At 32.3% G+C, this 17,073-nt stretch overlaps 1 protein-coding gene across 1 annotated transcript in view; it reads right to left on the reverse strand.

Annotated features, from left to right (window-relative positions):
• Positions 1 to 17,073, reverse strand: part of Spag16 (sperm associated antigen 16) — a 957,641-nt gene that overhangs the window by 418,176 nt on the left and 522,392 nt on the right. The window contains exon 12 of the mRNA XM_027941762.2: positions 1,640 to 1,825. Within this exon, the coding sequence (XP_027797563.2) occupies positions 1,640 to 1,825 (186 nt within the window). The remainder of the gene's footprint in view (positions 1 to 1,639; positions 1,826 to 17,073) is intronic.

Genomic DNA, 17,073 nt, shown 5'->3' on the forward strand with positions numbered 1-17,073 from the left:
ATCAAATCAGAGACTCTGCGTCTGATAGAAGAAAAAGTTGGCGCCGATCTACATATTGTAGGGTCGGGCACCAAATTCCTTAATAGGACACCCATAGCACAAGAGTTAATAACAAGAATCAACAAATGGGACTTACTTAAACTGAAAAGTTTTCTCTCAGCAAGAGAAACAATAAAAGAGGTAAATAGGGAGCCTACATCATGGGAACAAATTTTTACTCCTCACACTTCAGACAGAGCCCTAATATCCAGAGTATACAAAGAACTGAAAAAATTAAACAATAAGAAAACAAATAACCCAATCAACAAATGGGCCAAAGACCTGAACAGACACTTCTCAGAGGAGGACATACAATCAATCAACAAGTACATGAAAAAATGCTCACCATCTCTAGCAGTCAGAGAAATGCAAATCAAAACCACCCTAAGATACCATCTCACTCCAGTAAGATTGGCAGCCATTATGAAGTCAAACAACAACAAGTGCTGGAGAGGATATGGGGAAAAGGGTACTCTTGTACATTGCTGGTGGGACTGCAAACTGGTGCGGCCAATCTGGAAAGCAGTATGGAGATTCCTGGGAAAGCTGGGAATGGAACCACCATTTGACCCAGCTATTGCCCTTCTTGGACTATTCCCTGAAGACCTTAAAAGAGCGTACTACAGGGATACTGCTACATCGATGTTCATAGCAGCACAATTCACAATTGCTAGACTGTGGAACCAACCCAGATGCCCTTCAATAGATGAATGGCTAAAAAAAAATGTGGCATTTATACACCATGGAGTATTACACAGCACTAAAAAATGACAAAATCATAGAATTTGCAGGGAAATGGATGGCACTAGAGCAGATTATGCTTAGTGAAGCTAGCCAATCCCTAAAAAACAAATACCAAATGTCTTCTTTGATATAATGAGAGCAACTAAGAACAGAGCAGGGAGGAAGAGCAGGAAGAAAAGATTAACCTTAAACAGATACATGAGGTGGGATGGAAAGGGAGAGAAAGGGAAATTGCATGGTAATGGAGGGAGACCCTCATTGTTATACAAAATTACATATAAGAGGTTGTGAGGGGAATGGGAAAATAAACAAGGAGAGAAATGAATTACAGTGGATGGGGTAGTGAGAGAAGATGGGAGGGGAGTGAGGGGGGATAGTAGAGGATAGTAAAGGTAGCAGAATACAACAGTTACTAATAGGGCATTATGTAAAAATGTGGATGTGTAACCGATGTGATTCTGCAATCTGTATTTGGGGTAAAATTGGGAGTTCATAACCAACTTGAATCTATTGTATGAAATATGATATGTCAATAGCTTTATAATGTTTTGAACAACCAATAAAAAAAAAATTAAAAATAAATAAATAAAATGAAATAAACAGGCTCCCAACAAAGCAATTCTAATCTTATTACACAAGCTTGATCTTACTACCTGCATTTAGAAATGAATTATTATATCAACAAAGATTAATGGAGTTAGAAATGGATTTCACTAAGATTATTTAAGCAGCTCTCTAAAATCATATCAACTAACAGTTTCTTTTGATGTTTCCCAGTGGTAGTATGGAGGTGGAAAAAAAATTTAGTCATATATAAATGTCAATATACAGGGCTGATGTTTAAAGTATGCCTTACCTATTAACATCCCAGATTTTGCTAGTTGTATCCAGTGAGGCAGAAGCCACAAAATCGCCGCAAGAGTGCCAAGTGCAAGACCATACTGCATGGCTGTGTCCTTCGAAGGTCAAAAGGCAATTGCCTTTAAGAAGGTCCCATAATTTAACTGTAGTGTCACCACTGCAAGTAGCCAACTTGTTGTCACTGCATTCAAAAACATAAAAATATAATTTATTCAAGATAATCCATAATTAATTTTATAAATGCCTGTGTTCTGTGAGTAATGTGTGTGCATGTGTAAACTGAAGTTATTTTTACTTTCAATGAAATATCTGATTGAATCTTATGATCTTATTTGGGTATACACATTAAATTGTTAGTGATTCAAGCTGATGAGAAAAACTGCTATTGTGCAGTTTTTATATTAATCTTAAAGCCTAGATTATTCTCAAATAATTCACTAAGTTAGTGTTTTTTCGTTACTCTGCATGAAATCAAGGTTATATGTTAGGCTCTATAAATAATGTGACCACAGAATTATGAAAATTTAGACCTGATCTATGATAATTTCAAAAACATACCACAATATAAAACATTAAGTCAACATTGCTTGCTTATGTTTAGATTAACTAACTCCCAATGTGTAGTTTATATGATGAAGGAAGAAAGTAATCAGAAATGAGTTGGCTTTTTGAGCAAGATCATGAGAGATGAAAGAGTTTAAGTGCTAGATGTTTGAGGAAAAAGCACTGGATCTTCCATTAAGGTGATTAGAAGATGTTAAAAAAACAAAACAACAACAACAAAAAAAAAAACAGTGGCTTCCCAATAGTGGACACAAGAGCTTAAGAAATGAGTGATGTCAGTTATATCAGCAGAAGTCCCTAGGTTTTTTATTTTTGTTTTTTAGCAAAATGCCAGCTGCAAGGAAATTTCACTTTCATTACCTTGTACATATCCTTTTGCATTGGACACACTTTGTGTGCACCTTTTCCTCACTTACTAGTAATAAGCTATTTATTTACACTCTTCCCCAGGCTGTATTTTATGATGGACAAATATGTTTCTTTTCTCTGTTTCTATTACATCAAGCATCATGATTGACCAATGGAGATACTCTGAAAATACTTCAGAATAAATAAGTGTATGAATGGATGAATGCATGAAGTCATTCTATAAATGGAGAAGAAAGAGTGTGTGGTATCTCTAAAAGAGGAAATGGCGAGTTTCATTTGCTTGCTCATACATTTGGTTATTTTTATGCTCAGAGGAAAATTAAAAATTTTTATGTGCACTGGAGAAACAGCTATAATTGAGAAGGAGAGCTTGAAAGTGCTCCAGAGGTGAGGGATTAGACCATGCAGAGATTCTCATCAAAATTAGAAAAGGACATTAATTTTTCACATTAGCATAGTTGAAAAAAATCACTATATGACAGGTCCTTCAAAAAGACAATGAAGTGTTCTTTGCTTTGTGGTGGTTGTTTATTTGTACATATATAGTCTCCATATAGCATTTTGTTTTTAACATTACATACCACACAATATTTTTATCTAAAAAATTTAAGCCAATATAAAAACAAATAGTTATGTATTATTAAGGTATGCCATTCACTCAAATCTCTTTCCAATGGTTAGTATGCTATTACGGATGAAAATATTTGCCTAAGATAAGAATTACTATAGTATATTTCTGCCTGTGGCTGAAAAACTCTCTCATATAACCTTAATATACTTGTCTCTTAACTTTAAGCCATGTGCCAGGAGAAGCAAAAATCATAACTGGAATAATTGCAAATGGAATGAAGTAGTATTATTTCTTTATGAGTACCATAAACTGATATTTAGTAAATAATAAGAAATGCATTTCTAAGTTTACAAGTAATAAATGTAGACAATATTCTTATGTTTCTAATATACTAAGAATATAGTTCATGTGTACAAACTCCACTAAAGTCAAAATAAATAGCGTACAAATTTCTGAATATTTTTTGAAGTTTTTTTTTGCCTTTAAAAAGACATGGTTTGAAATACAAAAAGCTGTATGATTTTGGTTTATAAGAAAATAAAGAACAATTCTAAGGATTGAGAAAGATTGAATGAGAGATAAAATGGCATACTAAAATTTAAAGGTAGGCTTTAAGTGATGTAAAGGCAGGACCACCCTGGGCTTTATACAAACAGGAGAAAACAAAACCTCTAAAAGAGAAAAAGTGGATTCTACAGACTGAATATTTGTGTCCTTCATGCCAAAATCTAGTGGTGAAAACCTATTTCCCAATGTGATAGTATTTGGAGTTCTAGCCTCACGCATATGAGGATGCCTTAGAGGAATAGCATCCATATAAGAAAACAGTCTAGAGCTAACTTTCTCTCTGCATTGTGAGAACAGAGCAAGAGATAGCAACATGCAAGCCTAGAAGACAATCCTCACCAGAACCCAAGCATGTTGATCTTGGCCTTCCAGTCTCCATAACTAGGAGAAATAAATTTTTTGTTGCATAAACTACCCATTCTATAGCATTTTGTTACCAGAGCCTGAATTAAATATGAGATGGATCCAGGTCATTGGTATTTAGCCTAAGTCATTCCAATTGAGGCTCCTGACATTTTACAGACATAGGTCAATAAAATCTAAACTTCAGAAAAATTATAAAACACATAATAGGAATAAGAAGTTATGACTGAAGATGAGCTGATAAAATTAACAAAGACTTATACTCTGGAGAGCTCTAGTTGTTGTAATTTTCAGTACCAAATATAACATGACTATGAATATAATGTAAAAGAAATTACTGAAATAAAAATAAGCAACAAAAGAATACAAGATTAATCTGCAACTATGAAAAAAGTAGAACATTTAGACATGTAAAAATCTAAATATTGAAATTAATAAATCTCTGGCTGGGTTAATAGCAGATTCAACACAGCAAAAGAAATTAAAAAATTGGATGATGAATCTAAAATTAAATATAAATTACCCTAAATAAAAATAGAACAGGAATAACAGTAGAGAAGTAAAGAAATAAGGAAGGTAGAATGAAAGGCTTTCTATATAAAATGCCAGAAGAGTGTGGAAATTAAAAACAGGATAAATTGAACATAAGAACTGAAGTTTGAAAAAGTACAGGAACTAGAAAATGTTAAGAAGTAAAAAAACAAATTTTAGAAATATGGTGTTTGCAATAGGATAAACAGTGCAAACAAAAAGAAATCTATTTTTAGATACATATGTATGAATTCTAGAACACCATAGGCAACAACAATAAGAAGTATAGGAAGAATAAAGAGGATAGGAAAACGGAGGAAGAAAAGCATTTTATTTGTATTATAGCTAATATATACCACACACACACACGCACACACACACACACACACACTATACACACACAAGGTAGGTACCATTATTATCTCCAAAACATTTAAACTACATCATCCTAAAGCAAATACGTTACAGAAATGAAATGTATTTACTCATATAAAAATAAATAATGTTATTCCATAATCAAAGAGAAAAAAAAAATCCAGCTAAGCAGGCCTCCCCTATAGGAATGCAAAAAAAAATTATAGAAGATCCTATAAGGAAACATTTGAAATGAAGAAGTAGTGAATAAACAATTTGATAAATATTTAAATATATTCAAATATTTGTGTAGAAAAATGAACACATTGTTTAAAAATAAAAATAACACAACTAATAATATTGACAACAATGTTCATGTATTTTTCAGAAAGGAAGGTAAGACATTGATTAATTTTACAATTTAGTAAATCAAATCTGCATGGTAAAACATCATTTTGTTATTTATTTATTTATTTATTTTCCACTTTCTCTGTTCTGGAGATTCTGTGTATCTGTGGATGGGTATGAATATATGCTGAATGTGTTCTCACAGTGCAGATATGTTTGGAGATATATGTATATATATCAACATTCATATAATTTTACTTTCATCTTAATTGCTTTCTTCTGTTCCTGTTTATTATTTAGCCTTGGTTTGATTTGGGTGGAATGTAATTATACATGGATTTGAATTGTTTTGATCTTACATTTTCTTGTTTGTTCATACCTTGTTTATTGTTCCTCTTATTGCCTCCTTTACTCTCTTCCCCTTATAATATCCAAATTTTCCTGTTCCCTCTTCCTCATTTTAATTTTTAATACTTTTAGTTAGTTTTGTATTCCTCCTCTTTGCAGTTGACATCTGCTCCTTATCTCCTGACACTCCTCTATTCACTTTTTAAAATATTTAAAATGCTCACTTGCCTTCTTATCCTATTTTATGTTTACTTAAGAAACTGTAATTCCACTAATAGATTATATAGTTTATGTAATCTCTACCATATTCATGTTGTTGTAATTATTAATACAGTGGATGATGTAATAGACACCTGCTGGTTAACACATAATCTAGTTCATGGTTTTTAAATTGTTGGTGCTGATGGTAAGTACTGACCCCACTATCCCTATATTGATGACAATCAGTATTACTGATATCAAAGTAGATTCTGGATATTATTTTAAGAGTGTATATCTGTTGCTAACATTTGTGCTATTCTTGGCTCCCCCATCCTCTAAGAGGGACTGGAAAGTAATTGGGACACTTCAAGTTCACAGAACAGAGATCTTACTGCTTAACAATACTCACAACTCAGCAAAAGAATAGTTAACACCGCACACATGATCTAGCCTCACCTGAGCCTTAACAATACTTCAACACATAGAATACGGGAGAAGAAAACCCAAAACCATCAGCTATGCCCCAAGGAGGAACAACCAGAGAGGGTCCTCAGTTCTCACTCTTGGACATCTACTCATATATCAAAAACAGAGTGAAATCAGAACAACAAAAAAATAAAAAAAATAACTACACATATATGGAATGCATACAAAAGAGGAAAAGGAATTCATTTCAATTGAGGTGAAAGTCCAAGGCCTTTGAAAACATAAGAAAAAAAGCAAATAGATCTCCTACCAAAATGCATGATTCCCCCCCACACACACAAATAATTTCACAGATATGAAAGTAAATGAAATTACAGAGATATAAGAACACAGGGATAACATCATGAGAAGAAACCTGAGATAAAAGAAAAGACTGGGATAAAAGAAAACATGGAGTTATAGGATAAAGGGATTAAGAACACTTTCTATGAGGTAGTAACAGACAAATGTCCTCAGATCAGAACTGAGATAGACATCCACATTCAGGAAGCATATAGGCCCCCACATAGACAAGATCAGAATATAACCTCTCCAATTATAATCAAAATGCCTAACATAGAAAATAAAGAAAGAATATTAAAAGCTGCAAGAAAAAAAATTGTCATGTCACAGTTAGCGGCAAGCTAATAAGTTTACTTCTGACTTACCAACTCAAACCCTAAAATCGAGGAGGGCCTAGTATCAATATTCTGAGCTGTAAAAAATAAAAATAACAACAAAAATTGCCAGCCAAGATTGCTATATTCAGATAAATTTTCTTTTAAATAACAGGAAGAAATAATAACTTTCCATGAAAAGGATAAACTACCAACCCAGCACTACAAAGAATATTCAAAGAAAAACTACACACAGAAGAACTCAAAACCAAACTGCAAAGCTCCTGAAGAAATTAATATCACTAAGAGCAACCAACTTAATGAAAATCAAGACAGTTTTAAAGTCAGCAAACAAACTAAAATGGCAGGAAACTACAAATGCATATACATAATAATGCTGAATATAAATAATAGTGAATGTAAAGGCATCCCCAGGCTGAAGGTAAAAAAAATGTGAAAAAAATTCCATGCAAATGAAGTCTGTAAAGAAGCAGGAGTAGCTATTGTCATATCTGACAAAGCAAATTTCAAGCCAAAATTAATCAGAAGAGACAAAGAAGGCCACTGTATACTGGTAAAGGACCAATCCTACAAGAAGATATAATGAAAATAAATATATGTGTACACACACACACACACACACACTACATATATATATATATATATATATATATATATATATATATATATGGTTGTGAGTATTGTTAAGCAGTAAGATCTCTGTTCTGTGAACTTGAAGTGTCATATATATATATATATATATATATATATATATATATATATATTCCAAATGTCCGTGCACCTAACTACATTTAAAAAATTTCCTAATACTTTTTGAAACATCCCAGATAGACCCCAATACAATAATACAGGGTAATTTCAATATATCTCTATCACCAATGAACAGGCCATCCACACAAAAAAATCAATAGATATTTCCAATCTAAATAAAGGACCTAATAGGCATGTCTGGAATATTATCCAAAAATAGCTGAATTTACCTTATTCTCATCTGCTCACGAAATCTTTTCAAAAATAGACTATGTTCTAGGTCAAGTGTAAGTCTTAGCAAATGCAAAGGAAAAAAAAAGATATAAATCTGTGTATCCTACCAGATCATAATGGAATGAAACTAGAAATCAACAGCAAAGAAAATAATAGAAACCACATAAACACAGAGAGTTTGAAAAATATGCTTTCTAATGAAGAATGGATCATAGAAGAAATGATAGAAAGAAATTCTTAGAAACAAATATGAACATGGATACAACATATCAAAATCTCTGTACAGTATGAAGGCAGTTCTAAGAGTAAAATTTATAGCATGGATTGCCTATATTAAAAAAAAAACCCAAAAAACAAAAAAACAACAATAACAAACAAAAACAAAACAGATTCCAAGATTATGCTCCACCTCAAGGCCTTAGAAAACAACAAACTAACCCCCAAATCAGTAGAAGACAGAAAATAATATTCAGAGCCAAAATTAATGAAGTTGAGAATAAAGTAATGACACATAAGATCAATGCAATGAAGAGTTATTTCATCAAAAACATAAGATTGATTTGCTTTTCTCTAATTGCTAGAGATGTTAAACATTTTTTCATGTATTTGTTGTTTGATTGTATGTCATCTTCTAAGAAGTATCTGTTCAGTTCCTTGGCCCATTTATTAATTTGGTTATTTGTTTTTTTGGTGTTTGGCTTTTTGAGTTCTTTAAATACCCTAGAGATTAGTGCTCTATCTGATGTGCAAGTGGTAAAACTTTGCTCCTAAAATGTAGGCTTTCTATTCACCTCACTGATTATTTCTTTTGCTGAGAAGAAGTTTTTTAGTTTGAATCCATCCCATTTATTGATTCTAATCAGAATAGCAGCTATTAAGAATACAAACAACAAGAAGTGTTGGCAAGATGTGGGGAAAAAGGCACACTCATACACTGCTGGTGGGACTGCCAGTCTAGTACAACCAGTCTGGAAAGCTCTATGGAGATTTCTTGGGAAACTGGGAATGGGACCACCATTTGACCCAACTATCCCACTCCTTGGTCTATACCTAAAGGACTTAAAAATAGAATATACGGGGACATAGTTATATAAATGTTTATAGCAACACAATTCACAATAGCTAAACTGTAGAACCAATCTAGATGCTTGTCAGTAGATGAATGGATAAAGAAAAGATGGTGTATATATACACAATGGAATATCACTCAGCAATAAAAGAGAATAAAATCATTGCATATGCAGGTAAATGGATAAAGTTAGAGAAGATAATGCTAAGTGAAGTTAGCCAATCCCCCAAAAACAAATGCCAAATGTTTTCTCTGATATAAGAAGGCTGATTCACAGTGGGGCTGAGAGGGGGAGCATAGGAGGATTAGACAAACACTAGATAGGGCAAAGGTGTAGTAGAGGAAGGGAAGGGGCATGGGGGTAAAAAAGATGGTGGAATGAGATGGACATCATTACCCTAACTACATGTATGAAGACAAGAATTGGTCTAAGTATACTTTGTATACAACCAGAGATATGAAAAATTGTGCTCTATATATGCAATATGAATTGTAATGCATTCTGCTGTCATACATAACAAATTAAAATTAAAAAAAATAAAATAAAAAATGGAATGGTTATCAGAAAAAAAAAAAAAACGATAAGATTGAAAACACTTAGCTAAACTGACCAAAAGAGAGAAGATGCAAATCAAAATTAAAGATGAAAAAGGAGATATCACTACAAACACTTGTGAAAATCAGAGGATCTTTAGAAATTACTCCAAATATTTGTACTCCAATAAAACTGCAAAATCTGAAAGACACTGATAAATTTTTAGACACACATTTCCTGCCCAATTGAACCAGGAAGATACAGAAAATCTAAGCACAATATCAAATAATGAAATTAAAACAGCAAATCAAAAGCCTAGCAACAAAGAAAAGCCCAGGACCATATAGATTCTCGGCAGAGTTCTACCAGACCTTTAAAGAAGAACTAACACCAGTCTTACTCAAAATTTTTAATGAAGGTTTAAAGGGAGGTAGCACTCCCAAATACATTCTATGAAGCTAGTTTAACTCTGATACCAAAACCAGACAAAGACACATCAAGTAAAGAAATCTATAGACTTTGATGAAATATTAGCAAACCACATTTGGAAACACATCAAGAAAATAATACACCATGATCAAGTGAGTTACATCTCAGGGATGCAAGGTTGGTTTAAGATATTCAAATCAATAAATGTAATTCTACACATAAATAGAATTAAGGACAATACTCATGTGGTGATCTCAAAATGCAGAAAATCTCTTCAATAAAATCCAGCACTGATTCATGTTTGAAATGCTAGAGAAACTAGGGATAGCAGAAATGTATCTCAACATTATAAAGGCTAAGAAAAACCCCAAACCAACATTATGCTGAACAGAGAAAACCTGAAAGCACTTCCTCTAAAATCAGGAACTAGAAAAGAATGTCCACTCTCACCACTCCTATTCAACATAGTTCTCAGCACTCTAGCCATAGCAATCAGAAAAGAAAATTAAAGGAAAACAAATAGGAAAAGAAGAAGTCAAACTATCTGTTTGCTGATGATGTGATCTTATAGCTAGAAGACACAAAAAACTCCATCAAAAGAATTCTAGAGCTGATAATTGAATTCAGCAAAGTATCTTCATTCCTGTGATCCAACAGTGATTTTGCTGAGAAGGAAATTAGGAAAACCATTTCACTCACAATAACCTCAAAAAAAATAAATAAAAATACTTAGGAATTAATCTAAGGATGTAAAAGATCTCTACAATGAAAATTATACAACACTTAATAAGGAAATTGAAAAATACCTCAGAAAATGGAAGAACTTCCAATATTCATGGGTAGGCAGATTTAATATTGTCAAAATGATCCAATTAATAAGGGACAAAAGAACTAAACAGATACTTCTCGAAAGAAATACAAATTAACTACAAACATATGAAAAATGTTCAACAACTTTAGTGATGAGGAAAATGTAAATCAAAGCTACATTAATATTTTATCTCACTCTAGTCAATATTAAAATTCTCAAGAACACAAATAATAAATACTGGCAAGGGTGTGGGGAAGAAACTTTAGGGGTAAAATTATTGGGTTATGAGAGAGTTTTAACCTAATTAGTGTATTACTCCCCTGATAGGGATTAACTGTGTGGTAACTAGACAGGTGGGGTATGACTGGAGAAGGTGGACCCCTGATGGCATGCCTTCAGGGCATATATTTTGTCCTTGTTGAGTAGAACTCTTTGCTTCCTGATGCCACATACTTCCACCATGATGTTCTGCTTCACTTCAGGCCCCAAGGAATGGAGTTGGCCAACTATGGACTGAGACCTCTGAAACCGTGAGGTCCCAAATAAACTTATTCTTCTTAAAATTGTTCTGTTCATATCTTTTGGTCATAACAGCAAAAAATACTGACTAAAACATACACAAGGAAGTTTTACTCATTTATAAAAAATGAAATTTGAGTGTAAATGGATGGAAATGGAGAACATTGTGCTAAATGAAAGAAGGTGACTTAGAATAGCAAGGGTGGAATGTTTTCTCTCATATGTAAAAGGTAGAGTAAAATAAGAAAAATAAATGAGGAGGCAGGATCGGATATCCTAAAGATTTAGGGATGATCACTGGAGTAGAAGAAGGCAATTAAGTGGGAGAGAGTAACAACAGGAAAGGGGAGGAAATGTAGAATGATTTAATAAAATCAGGGTGTGTGGGTATATAAATGTACTACAGGGAATTTCACCTATATGTATGTGTTGAAAGCACAAATCAAGGTTGGATAAATGGATGAGAAAGAGGGGAAATGTGAAGTGGAGAAGGAAATGGATAGAAAGAGGATGAGGAGGAGGAATGGGGATTGAATTAGAGTGGGTCAGATTCCATGCATGTATAATTTTGTAAGGTTGAACCCAGCTACTATGTATAACGCTCTCATAAAACATAATAATGATAAACAAAGTAAAAGTAAAAATACTCAGCCAAAAGAAAATGGAAAGAAAGATGAAATACATCAGACAAAGACCTTAAGGCAAAAATGTGTTGTTATGGGTAAAAAAGAATACCTACAATGAAGTAAAATATTTCATTCCTAGAAAGGCATGACAAGTAAATTATGTAAAAATATTAAATGTCCTTACTGATAAAAAGCAATAATGTTAGAACTGCAGAAACAACAATAACCATTCTATTGTCAAAGTGAAAGATTTGAAAACCTCTCTCCATTTTGTTTTCTATTTTAAAATATAGAGATATAGATTTGAAAAACACAAATTAAAAATCTTAACAGCCATATTTATATCATTTCCCCAAAACTAGAGACTACATATTCTTTGCAGGCACATTTATAAAAATAGATCATATAGTATACCAGAAAGCAAGACTTAAATTCAACAGGATTATTATTGTAGACACTATATTTTCTGACAACAACTTGATTGTTGTAAATGAATAACAGAGTTAAATATCTGAAAAGTCTATATATGTGCAAATTTTAAAATAGTTTGCATAACTTACATATTAAAGGACTTGTTTGAAAAAGAAGCTGAATGAAAGCACAACATCTAAAACCTATGATTTGAGGCAAAGCCAATATTTTGAAGGGAACTGAGTTTCATCAATTGCTTATTATTAAAAGAAGACTGGCTGAAAATTTTTGTGTTAACATGAAATTTCATGGTTAGAAAAAATATAGAATGTACAATGCAAGATCAATAAAGACTAAAATGATTATTTGAAAAAACAAATAAATCTCTGCTAAGGATGAAAAAGAAAGAGAAAGAAAATGGTTCCTCCAGCTTACAATCTATTAAGCCAAAAACTAAACATAAAATTTTAAGAAAATGTAAAATACTGCTATTCTTTTGATAAAATTTTTATTTAGGGATCATGCAGATTTTTTATTAAAAAAATGTTAAGATGCAGTGACTTTATTACAGTATTTTAAATTAATAAATAAATATACATATATTTAAAATTTGTCTTAATTCGTTATATAGTAGGTGTCATTAGATATAATCCCCTAAAAAATCTCTTTGGTGTATTTAACAACATTTAGGATGATAAATAGGTCTCCAGTAGCTGATTTGATGAGCCAACTTGGATAGGTCACAGTAGTACCAAGATATTTTGTCAAACATCAGTTTAAATATCTCTGCTAAAAGTGTGTTTTAGATGAGGTTAACATTTAAATAAGTAGTCTTTGGTAAAGCAGATTACTCTGCCTAATGTGAATAGGCCTCTTCCAATCAGTTGAAGGCCTTAAAAGGACAATTTACCCCAGGAAGAAGGTATTAGAACTCTTGAGTGCCTCTGATCTATACAGGTCCTCTTACTTTAGGGGGTGATGAACACAAACACTCAAACCAAAAGTTCTTTTGAGAACTGCTGTCAAAGAAAAACTTTCACACATATCCTCCATTATATAAAATCTCCAGATATAATGTTCATTGAAGCATTGTGTACATTTGCAAAAATTGGATATCACTTAATAACTTTTTAGTAGATGGAATATAAAATATGAGAAAATATCACAATAGATATTACAGAGCAGTAGAAATGAATAAAATACAGCTACATAAAATAATGTAAATAAAAATACCATTGAGAATAAGATTCAGATTATGATATACAGTATGATATATTACAATGAAATAAAAATAATATATTCAAATATAAAACATGTTTATCATTTTTGTATATGTATACATATATACATATATTTATATATGAATAAAATTATTTTTAGAAAAGCAAGGTGATAACATTCAAAATGTTCAAGTTGGGTCACTATTTTTAGGTTCTAAGTGAAAGGATATGTCAAGAAAAGACAAATAGGTAATTTCTATCATAGAAGTAATTATAACTTTTGATTAGCTATTGTATATAACACACTGCTCTGACTGTCAGTGGTTTAAAATAACAACAATTATTTTCTTTATGCTCATGGTTTGTAGGTCAGCAGGGCAACCTCATCAGGCTGTGGTAGGTGGGGCAGCTTAGTTTTCCATAATAGGTCTGATGGGGCAATTCCATTCCACACAAGTGCAGCGGAGGATTACAGGGCTACTATGGGCACACATTCTATTTGCTTGGTTGATAAAATCTAACATCCCTTCTATCAAAACAAGTCATACGAACTAACAGAAAGTCTAAGAGTAGAAAAGTACACTATTTCCAGGAAAGTAGGGGAGTGAAGGAGAAATAATTTGAATAATAATCTAATTTATCACAATAATTTTGTTCTAACTATAGCCTGAATTTCTCAGGTATTTTTTTTCTTTTCATTTCTCAGGTATTCTTGATCTTTTCTATGATTTGGGAAATATATATGTCATATTTCATATTTTATTCTGCAAATATTTCCTAATAAAATTAAATGTAGATCTGTGAAAGAAAAGAGAAAAAGTATCATTAAAAAGACACTGGGGTTATAACTCAGCAGTAGGAACACTCACCTAGCAAATGGGAGGCCCTGGATTTAATCCTCAGCATCACATAAAAAAAATAAATAAAATAAGGGTATTGTGTCCAACTACAACTAAAAAATAAATATTAGGAACAAAAAAGCAATGGGTATGATGGTTTTCATCATGGAATCAGAATATGTATAATTATTAATAACATCTATATTTTTTCCTAGAATTCTTTTTCATTTCTTTCATAGAATAAAATTAAACTATTATTCAAGTGAACATTTAATTGAGTTATGTCTAAATATAAGTTAATAAACCTTTTAGCAGTAAAGAGAAGTAAGCAAAGAAAAGTAGGATATTATTGCTAATTATAAAGTATTTCAATACTATTATTTTCATTAAACCTATTCAACTTGTCAGGAAAATACAGTTGATAGATTAACCTAGCTGAAACATTATGAGTTGCAGAAATGTGTAGATAGTTCATAAGTATTTGATCTTCAAAATTATATGTTGTAAATTGACTATACATCCAGGTGTTACGTGCATATTCAAATTCTGTCCATCTCATCATGAATAATACTTTTAAACTAATTTTTTAAAATGTATTATGATCTTTTCTTGCTAATTGTTCCTTGCATTATTCTTTTTCTTTTGCCTTTATCTGCTAACTCCATTAAAGCATGTTCTTTCTCAGGGTTACCTCTCTCTCACCTCTTAATCCTATCCCCTCTTCCTATGGAAAACATTTCTGTGTGAAAAATCCTTTATACCATACACTTTGTTTAGCATTAAGTACTCCAAAACTTTTCTTTCTTTGCAGCTCATGAAAAGTATACAAATACAATATATTAAGTTTGAATCAAGCTAATTATACTTTGCAAATAATAAGCAGTAAGTATCAATTATTTTTGGAAATACATTGAATTTTCTGTAATTGTTCTAGTCTATATTTTGCATGTTCTATGTGCAAATTCTTGACATTTTTCTGTTGTTTGTATATAACTGCAGAAATATTGGAGTTTGTTACTACTGAAGATGACCTTAATTTTGAGAACTAATATATTATAGGCTCTGGATTGTTGCTACTTGCCTTTTAAAGCAATGTGCTGAGTATTTCATGAAAGAAAGGAGGAAGAGAAGGAATCAATGCCTCTGTGTCACAAAATAGGAAGTGGAAAGTATAGAAAGAAGAAGACACAACTAACTTCTCATTCTGGCTCTGCTAGATAATGCACATGACCTTGGACAGGTCATTCAATATTTACATTTTATATCTCTGAAAGTTGTTGCCTTTATTTCAAAACATGGACAACAAATTACTTTCAATATATCTATAAGGGTTGTTTTAAAGAACTAATAAGAGAATTATTACAATTCATTTTTTAATTCTTGATACTCTTCAAACTTAAGATTGTTTTTTAAAAGGTTTCCCTTGTGACTTCTAGTTAGATTTTTATTTAGAGTGTTTAGTTCTATTTCCATAAGTAGTCGAATAAAATAAATTATTACCACTATATTGTAGTCCCACTTACTAGTATCTATCTATTTAATAGGACTATTTGAATTTGCAAAAAGACTATCAGTTACATTGCTCTCAGCTACCAAAAAAATATATATATAGGTATTACTTTAGTCAGCAGAATAACATATGAGCAATATTAAATTCAATTAAACAAAAATATGTTCTTGCATTTTATTTGTAAAGGTAAAAGATATGATTTTGGTTTCACTGATCTTATAAATTGATTTGAAGTAAAACTCACTTAATACTTCAGATTATTTGAAAAATATTGACATATATGAGATACATTTACTGCATAAATTTTGTGAAAGCCCCCAAACTTTGAGTTGAATTAGGAGGCTACTTGCACGTAGGTCCCTTTAAATTTTAGCTTTTGATACAGAGCTTCTAGTTGCATGAGGGCTGAGGGTGGGGGTAAGAGCACTGTGAGAGTTAAGAGCAAGGTAAGTACAAATCCACAGAAAATGATCTTGGTTGGTTTCTGATGTACACAGTTCCCACACCCATGTGTTCTTGCCTTCACTACCAATTGATATGCAGTTCTCACATGTATAAATTGAAAAGCAAGCAAGAAACACAAACAAAATGAACTGAGAAGACAGCCTGGCATGCAGAAAATCCAGATTTGAGCAAAATGAGAAAGGTGGCATCAAGAGCTCAGGGGAGAAATCTGCCAATGAGTGTCTCAGAGAAGTTCCGGAGTGTGTGATCACAGAGGGAGACAGATATCAAGAGAAATTTAAAAAAAAAGAACCAGAAAGGAGAAAAGTAGTTTCATAGTGACCAAGAAGGCCCTAGGAACATTTGTAATAACTTAGCACTGAGTTTCTTGCTGAGGAACTCTAGATATTTCCTTTAGATGTACTGAATTATAGGGCAGGGAGAGAACAATGACATGCAGTGAAGCATGGAAAGAAAGTCACCTCCAGATGAAGGCCTTCCTAGCCTTGCTCCAGAACTACTGCCCTCTCCTGGGTGGATGTATTGCTTGCAGCTCCGGGGTCACCACAGTCTGATGTCTGAGCACTTTTAATTGGATTTTTTTGTTAAACATTTCATCTTCGACACAAAAATGGGACATTCAGGCAAGCAGCTCAGATTCAGCTTTATTTGATTTTGGTCTACCTGCGATTTTATCCATGGCTTTATTTCCT

The sequence above is a fragment of the Marmota flaviventris genome, chromosome 11, assembly GCF_047511675.1.
Source record: "Marmota flaviventris isolate mMarFla1 chromosome 11, mMarFla1.hap1, whole genome shotgun sequence".
Lineage (NCBI taxonomy): Eukaryota > Metazoa > Chordata > Mammalia > Rodentia > Sciuridae > Marmota > Marmota flaviventris.